Source organism: Physcomitrium patens, chromosome 6 (genome assembly GCF_059467195.1).
Source record: "Physcomitrium patens ecotype Gransden chromosome 6, ASM5946719v1, whole genome shotgun sequence".
Lineage (NCBI taxonomy): Eukaryota > Viridiplantae > Streptophyta > Bryopsida > Funariales > Funariaceae > Physcomitrium > Physcomitrium patens.
Window position 1 is genome coordinate 19,524,843 of NC_143415.1, and position 8,697 is coordinate 19,533,539.

The following is an 8,697-nucleotide window of genomic DNA, read 5'->3' on the forward strand; positions in this document are numbered from 1 at the left end:
TTTTAGCCTGCAAAATAAGTAGATGCTTTTTTTGTAAAAAGACAACATTTATACTTGTTGTTTATTATCTTTCAATTATTATCTATATTTTTAAGATAATTTTCTATAATATTTTGTACACTCTTTCATAAATTAGCCATATTACATCATGACACCGTGAGATCCATTATTATATTTTATTTATTTATTTATTTTTATTTTCTATAGAAGATTTGTTCTTCTAATTTTAATCTTTGCCTTGGATTATTTATTCCTTGAACCTCTCAATTATATTAAGTCTACCTAGACCTCTTTTCTAATTTATTTATTGGTACAATTCATTGTGATCTAGGCCTTATTTGCCATTTGATTTGTCTATTCATTACATACCTCATTTAGTTCATTAATGTCCAAAATTTTTAATATATTTGGTGAAGATTCCCATCCCCTCTATTGCTCCTTGCAAAGCCCAATAGTCCACTCTAAACTTTGTTATTACAAATTTGTTGTATCTATCTTATCTCCCTTGGTTTGATTTTGATGTGATAAAGTTGCTTCTTTGGCTTTTATTAATCTATTTGAGCTAACTACAGAGCTAGATGTAGGTGTATGTGGCCATTATATCCATTTACTATGTTTAGACAAAGAAATGATTATCATCAAGGCCTCAGGTATTATTTAATCATCAATTATTTGCAAATTTAATCTTGCTTGTGTCTTTGGATATGATTTGGTACTTGATTCCTACTATATTTGATCTTCACTTCTTACTTTTAAGCAATGGCTATATATTAAGGATCAATCTTTAATCAAGTGCTCAATGGATAAAACAAAATCTGTACCTAATAAACAGATTGTTGTACTCCATTTGTATACATGTTGTTTTTGTAATTGGATTATAGGCATCAATAGTAAGCACATATGGGTTGCCATTCATTAAAGCAATGTAGAATTCTTGATTTCCACTTATTTTGTTATTTTGATCATGCGCTAGTACCATTTTAATGCTTTGTATCGGTTCTCTAGCACTACCTACTAATTCTTCTAGGAGTCCTTTCAGAATTATTCATATTGACATTTTCATGCCAACATGACAATTTGAGTTGAATCCAACCACCTATGGCTAAATTACACATGTTCCATAATGAGAAAGATGTGGATTTTGGGTGAGCAACTTTTGTGAAGCTACTTTGTTTAGGCATACTACTTAAAAGAAAAGATGACCTAAGTCACAACCTAATGGCAAATCTTTGCCCATCTCCATTTTGAACCCTTCCAACCATGTTTGTAAGGCTTTCCTTGCAAGTTTACTCCCCACAAATTAAACTATTACTACACACTTTTGGAGATAGTTCATTGCTTTCCTGATTTTTTCCTCATCCAACTGAACCTCTACAATTTGAGTGTTCAACAAGAAATATGTGCAACTCCTGACTAAACCTTCACGTAAATGCTCTCTTGGTATTGCACGAATCGGATTAAAGGCATACTTACCTAGGTTTGCTGTAGCTGCAATCAATTTTGGTTCCACGCGATCTCCCTTCCTCACAAGTTCCACCCTCCAGCTTGCTTTTGATGTAGTAGGGGCCATTGGAGCATGGGCCAGCCTTGCCTTTAGTACTTTCGCATATGTTATCTTCATTGGTTACCACTCGCCCGAGTTTCATGGCTGTTGTTGGGTCAAAACAGCCCAAGTACTCCCTCTTGCTACATCACAGAAGTGGGGTCAAACCCTACCACACTCAGTAACCGTAAAATTACTCTGCTCTGCCAAAGTGTCCCTTTTGCAGCGGTAAACGCTCAAGGCAGTCAGGATGGATCGGGTGTTACTCTCCCTCTCTCTTCACTTACGATTGAGCAAAAATCCTACTCCAAACACTGATGTTTGCCTTGCAATTACTCTCGAAGCTTACTCTTCCTGAGCGGCTGTCCTCTTCGGAGCTTCATCGTGCTCGTCTCAGCTGCAATTGAGTTGTGAATTCAACCATCTCTTTCCTCTACAGTACACTCGGTGCTGGGAGTATAAATAGCCTCTTTCCAGTCGAACTCATGCACTCAAACTTCCACAACATTTGATTTTCACCTGCGTTGCGAGCTGTAGAGCGTCTTCTTCATCATCATCATCATCATCATCATCTAACCCTGATCCGAACTCATCGATTGCTGCAGTCATGGCGCTATCCGCGATGAGAAGCTCCCTGTATGCTCTATGTGTGGTGCTGTGCATTTGCAGCCTTCAGACCAGTGTCACGGGCAAGCCAGCTCAACCTAATGCTTGATCGACTCTGCTTGACGTCAATTTTGAACTTCGAAGATTAGAACCCAATTGTGCGTCTACTACATGATTGTGTTTTTTTCCTATTAGCTAACTACTGCTGAGTTTCATGTTGTGTGATCTTGCCGCTAAAAGCTTAAATTTGACATTTTACAGCCACGAGATCCGATCGCCACCCAACGCCACGGTATTGTCAGCTGTAGGAACTGGAGCTGGAAACTTGTCAGCTGCAGGGTGGGGCACCTTCATCATGGCTGACAATCCGGAGCGCGTGAGCGAGGTCCCCAGTAGCAAGCAGATAGGGAGGTCTACTAGTCTTGGTGCCCTCACTTCTTCCCAGGGCTCAGGCGGAGGCATCTTCAGTATATCGAAGATCACTTTCAACGAGGCCTGGGCCAAGTACAACAAATCCACCATCACTTTCACTGGTACTTTCGCATTGCCGAACCGTCCATACGAGATCATCGTCTTGGGCGGCACTGGGTACTTCCGAGATGCCAGGGGCTTCGCACTGGCACCTCCAGGGCTGACTACTCTTCCCGTCTACACTACGAAGTGGGAGGTCTTCCTTACGAAGTAAACCAAGACTTCAGAGATTTTGCCATGCATTGCCATTTTCGAATAATTGATTGCAATGCAGCAGTCCGTGAGCTGAAAGACGCATCCGTTTTCTAATAGTGGCTCACTAGGCAATTGCTAGTTCATGAGCTAGAAGTTGAAATTTAAGTGGCTTTACACATGTTAAGTGTTTTTGAACCCAAATAAATTAGAATTAATGCCGCCTTCACCTCACAAATCTAGTCCGAAGGTAGTGTCCCTCATCAAATATGATTTTTTCTTGGAATTGGACGTATGTTTTCAAAAAAAGAAAAACAAAGCAGCAACTAAGAAACGAAAATTCATATGAATCACCCTGAGGCCTTCAAACATGCAATTCAATCGATACCCGCCAAAAGCCATCCCTGATTCGAATTTCATAGAAACTGCAAATCTGAAACAGCACAAAATCGTTGGCGTACACGAGTATCAAATGGGCACTAATAAAAAGTTCAAAATGTGCCCAAGGAGATGGCAGCAGTCTCCGCTCCCCCAAAGCACTCGTTTTACTCTGCTACCCGGATCTAGTTCGCCAAACGAGAACATGTATCAAATCTAGCCTTCACATGATCCATTCGAAGTTCAGCTTTGCCATAAACATTACTTGAGAACAACCATGGCCATTCAAGCAGTCGTTCCGAAGCAAGGAAAGTAGAGAAGAACAATCATCCACATTCTTTTCAAGAAGAAAATTATAACTTGCCGTAATTGTGCACAGATTTCAAATTCAGAAACATGACACTACAAACGCACGAGCATATGTTGAAGTCAATCTTGTGCATTCCAAAGAGGCATTTTCATGATCGACAAAGCTGTAGGGTACACTCAAAAGCTCGATTGTAAACCCCATGATACAAGATTGCAAACACTAGATCCTTCGAAGTTCACTAGATCCTGTGCACACGTGGGGCCAACATACACTTCCTCTGTAAATTTCAACTTGATGTCTGAATCCCTCCTGAAAAACGTGGTCAAAAAGATATGCAAGTACCCTACCAATAAGCTTACTGAACCTTCTTAGTTTTTCTTGCACTCCCTGTTCTTGGTGGCTTCACAACAAGGTCAAATAATATGATTGCAACAGGCACAACAGTACCAACGTAGTGTACACTGCTGTATGCTTGCAACGTCTCATGATAACTTAACAGCTGTTCAGAGTAACACGAACATATTAGAACAGATCCAAGGTTTGCCATATGCAGAAAATATGAATATGATTGATAACAATATCTATAAAAACATATCTATAAAAACAACATTAGTAGCACATGCAAGGGCACCGCAAGCAAAAGAAAAAGAAATCTGAGCATCCGCTTGGAAGATTTTGATGGCATTGAGGGAGTAGGATGTAATTAGCCTTACCAAGAAACCAATACAAGAATAGTTGTTAACAAGTGCACCAAAAAGACCGTTGATGAGATGTCCAAGTCGGCGAGCCCAGATAGCATTCTCAGGAAGTGCTGATTGCCATTTATAAATCACTGTATTGAAGAAATGATTATAAGTTAATTCTTAGATGGGAAGTTACTCATTGAAAGCTTTGTTCGGAGAGGTGCAGTTTTTCTAGCGTGAAACACATGTAATGGGCATTGAACTCAAATGCGCAATTTTTTTTAATTCCACGTGTCAGATGTCAAGGAGCTTTTACCTCTTGAACCAGAGATCATGAGCGCACTGTGGACGAAGTAGAGGATGTAACCCATATATAACCCCTACACATAACACGAGAAAAATAATCAATCTCCCTTAAGATGCACACAATGAAATAAAACGTTCGAACTGTACGCAGAGTAAAATCTCACCAGTCTCGATTTATATTGTTGCATGGTTATCTACGCTATCCTTGTGGCCCCAAAGGAAAAATATTTCATAAAATCAAGTTAAACCATGATTAAGAATGCAAAAGAATTCACAAACTAAATATCATAAAAGACAGCTATCCGTTTTCCATTCTGGCCATTTTCAGTTTTGACGGAAAATCACAGACAACAGACAGAAGCGAGATGAACGTCAGCGAACGTACATGCCACACGGCACTCACGACTTGGGTCATCAAAAGCTGCCAAAATCCAGCCTTCCCTCCTTTGGGCACCAATCTCTCATAGACATCTGTAAGATAAGGTCAATGAAACTCTTCAAGACTCAGAGGTTTATATTGTCTATAATCAAACACTTGGGTTTACGATCTGTTCAAATGCCACAAAAACAAGTAAACTAATGAGAACTGATCTAAATATCTACTTGCAATCTACCTAATCGCCCTAGCAGTGATCTTGGAGACCTTCTTGTATTGAACTTATTCAAACAAAACAAATCACACACAAATGAGAACATTCTCTATGGAGATCTTAATACTATCAAAGCTTGAGGGGAGTAAATACAATGTCGAAGCCATGTGCTGACAGAAACGTTCCAGCACATCGGCAGCTCCACTCCACTTTTGGCAAGTTCCACCTTCATGATGTCCACATTTTTAGCCCGTGTCCATAATGGCTTCGCCTTCTTGTCATCATCTGGAGTTGCCCACCCACTGAATCCAAGGCCAGATATAATCACAGCAACCTCTGAAATGGACCAGATAAAGTAGTACTTCCATCTAGCAGTAAACCCACTCAAATACATGTATCCAAGCCGATGCCAAAATCCCCATTTTTGGTATTCGGGCGAATCAAACATTGAAAGCGGGATGCGTGGAAGCAAGGTCATGTACACAGCCATGCACAAGGCGGCTTGAAATAAAGCTCTAAGGGCTGCACCATAAGGTGATGGCAATGGCCTTGCGGAGTCACGGCTCCAGAGCTGCACCAGCAGATTTTCACATGTTACTGAATACAAAGAAAACGGATAAACAAACGAAGTTAATGTTCTCAATGGACCTACGAGAGCAATACTAACGCATTTGATACGGCCTGATACCTGTGATGGGCCGTAAACTCATGCTCTACAATAAAAGACACACATATATATATATATATAAAGAATTAGTATTCTTCAAGAATACAAAAGAACCAACAACATCCTCCTCCAAATTGAAGAGTGAAGATTTCTAAAGGTGCATACGCTTGATACTGCTAAAAAGAGAAATAAAGAGAAGAAACAGAAGGATGAAAAATTTAGACAGTACTCCTTTGTCTTCCGTCCAGTCTATGTAGTCTCTGATCTCATATACGGGGCCAGCCAAATGAGTGCCACAATTAAGGCAGTAACCCAAATACTGTACGAGCGACGGGAGCTCCTTGAGCCGATTCTTCTTTTGAGAGACTCTTAAATCCTCCTTCTTTACCAGTCCATCTTGATAACTCATAGATGCTGATATAACTTTCAACGTCAACACCATAAGTGCACCTGGCATGAATTAAACATGCAGGAATTAATATGTACACACAAAAATACCTTAGGTATATGAATCTGTCTAAAGTTAATGTTCCTATTGAACGAAAATCAACGAGCAACTACCAACTTACATCCTCCTAGAAACTAATTCGTGGTGGTTTGTAACGTGGGTACATCAGAGGTGATACTTGATTTAAACGATTGTTCCGCCATAGTTGTACAGACACAGCTCTACTGGACCGATGGAAATATAAATTAGTAAATAATCGTACCCCAATGAGGTGATCTAGTACTAGCAAGAGCTGTGAGTATCGACTGTCACTTAGATCCTGAATTAATGTGCATGATTAGGATGCCTACTTGCTTACCTGGTGGGCTCGTTTCTAGGTCATGGAAATAGTGACTCCGGTGCTGTGACCAGGGGATTACGGGGCCCCCATTCACGGCCCTGGCAAGCATAAACAATGAAAAATGAACAAAAATAAAATCATAGACCTCGAGAGTTGGTCACCGTACTCATCAAGAGTACTGGTAAGTGGGATGATCAGTTCTGAGAAAATGTTGGCAGCTTGCCTGAGGACTTTTGAGACCACGCGAGAAGGGAAGGAACCACAGAAGTGGGATTTTACCAGTTGTATCGATGCCTCCATTCTTCCAGGCATCACCACTCAACATCATCACATGGCTGCAGATCACATCGACGGTCAGTAGCGTTGCCATTAATGATTCCCTCTATATTTTTCGTTGCACCTTAAAATGTTCTCTTTGTTCATACGTCTCTTAGTTCCCAAGCACATGTAAAACTGCGATCACAACTTCCCCCCTGAAACCCAGTTTCGGCAACTCAATCTCCATTGCCTCCATGAACATTTGAATTAATGAGTTTTCATTTTACTGAGTTCCGAAGGTTTTTACAGAGCATCCCTCTCGCTCTCTCTCTCTCTCTCTCTCTCTCTCTCGTCACTGTACCTATCCTAAAATCTCCTCACTACTTCATCTGATAATGTCAAAGAGCACTAAATTACATCTTCGTATCTTTCTTGAAGTTCTTCCACGAGGAAGTTGTGGCCCATAGCGGTAAAACAATGAGGAATCTTTCAGAAGAACCTTGCAATCAGCAAATATAAAAATAGGTATTTCTTCTCTTAAAACAAAGCCCAACTACAGATTTTGGTGATCAGGTCAAAATTTGTGGCTACTCTTAGAAATTCAATACTATGTCTGAAAGAAGAGAAACAAGCCAGATAAGCACCTTGACTCAGTTCAGAGGTTAAGAAGCGAGCTATGCTCTGCCCAGAAATCTGGCAAGGATTACGTAAATTTGATTCAGACACCGTTCTCTCAATCCTTGGACCACATGCAGGGCAAACTTCAGAAATCTCATGAACATACGATAAAATTATCTCCAGTCTCACAAAATGACTGCGAAGCATGACATCGACACGTACCATGTGAGCAAGAACGCGAAGGCAACCACAAACGTGATGGCCCCACAATGCCGCGGAGCCAGCAACATACTCCCATACCCCACGGCGATCGGTGGAATGAAAAATAAATTCGCTTCCGGGCCGAAGGAGTAATACGACAGCAAAATTCCCGTGGCTACAGCGTACACACTGCGGACTCTCCCGGACGGCATGAACCTAGCCAGCGCGCTACAAGGAATCGACCCCACAAAACATAAAAGAAACCTCGTCACAGACACCGAGACCCCGAGCACCGACGACACGTCCTCCAAAGTCACCATGTTCGCCAAACCCACTGCGCTCCCTCGTCAAACCTCCTCCTCCTCCTCCTCTCAATCTCTCACAAAACTTCTGGTCCTCCAAAACCCAGCCGCGCAAAGAAAACTGTAAACCCCATTGCCTGTCCCACTCGGTGGCGAATCGTCTCGAGGGGAAGGCTGCCCATGCCTGCACTTTCTGTAACGACTGTAGGCTGTTGTGCTGCTGCAATTACGGGATGTAAAGCAAGTGTCCTGTGCTCCAGGGCAATAATCCACACGAGTGAAACTGGTGCTACTGCTGCTGCTGCATGACTGCGGATGGCAGAGGGACTTGAAAGATGGTTTGGTGAACTCTCTCTCTCTGCGTGTGCAGGCGCTGCTGCGACCATGATTCCGCCCTCCCCTCTTATCCCGCATCCCTTCTGGATCTGTCTGTGCCAGGCTCTGCGGCATTTCGCAAAGCCCTTTTGGCTCGCGCCTGACGTCCCCTCGCGTCGCCTCCGCAGCTGCAGCCACGCCCTCTCTCCTCCCATGCTGATGCCTCGGGATGACGCGCGTTGCCGTCATTTGACGCTGGTTAACGTGTGACCTTTGACGTTCCCGCGCGGCGTTCCCACATGTCACACTCCTCAGAGTCCCGCCCGCCGCAGTCGCTGCCGCTTTGAAATTTATTTGGCTGCACGGCTGGCTGGGCTAAGCTTTTGTTTGGTTTCTGAAGCATGTTTGTTGTTACTGCTTTTAAGCTCTGTTGACTTCAAAAAAATCTTCTTTCTGTTTCTAGTTATGA

The 8,697-nt window shown here is 42.2% G+C and overlaps 2 protein-coding genes across 5 annotated transcripts; one reads left to right on the forward strand and one right to left on the reverse strand.

Moving 5' to 3' along the window:
* The first annotated feature begins 1,664 nt into the window (after nt 1–1,664).
* LOC112283855 (dirigent protein 2) lies at nt 1,665–3,131 on the forward strand. Its single transcript, XM_073534739.2, has 2 exons — nt 1,665–2,232; nt 2,411–3,131. Exons 1-2 carry the CDS (start codon nt 2,189–2,191, stop codon nt 2,832–2,834), a joined length of 468 nt encoding a protein of 155 aa, XP_073390840.1. The 5' UTR covers nt 1,665–2,188; the 3' UTR covers nt 2,835–3,131.
* A 480-nt stretch (nt 3,132–3,611) lies between these two features.
* LOC112283854 (lysophospholipid acyltransferase 1) lies at nt 3,612–8,318 on the reverse strand. 4 transcript variants are annotated; one of them, XM_024523112.3, is made up of 8 exons: nt 7,633–8,318; nt 6,553–6,632; nt 5,976–6,196; nt 5,233–5,650; nt 4,875–4,960; nt 4,500–4,563; nt 4,214–4,332; nt 3,612–3,999 (listed from the first exon to the last, which is right to left on the reverse strand). In XM_024523112.3, the coding sequence occupies exons 1-8, from the start codon at nt 7,929–7,931 to the stop codon at nt 3,856–3,858; spliced, it is 1,431 nt and encodes a 476-aa protein (XP_024378880.1). In that variant the 5' UTR covers nt 7,932–8,318; the 3' UTR covers nt 3,612–3,855. The 4 variants fall into 4 exon arrangements, with proteins under 4 accessions (XP_024378880.1, XP_024378881.1, XP_090107634.1 ...); XM_024523113.3 differs by lacking the exon at nt 6,553–6,632 and adding an exon at nt 6,814–6,869; XM_090251508.1 differs by having other exon boundaries at nt 6,553–7,485; nt 7,633–7,774.
* Nucleotides 8,319–8,697: the final 379 nt, after the last annotated feature.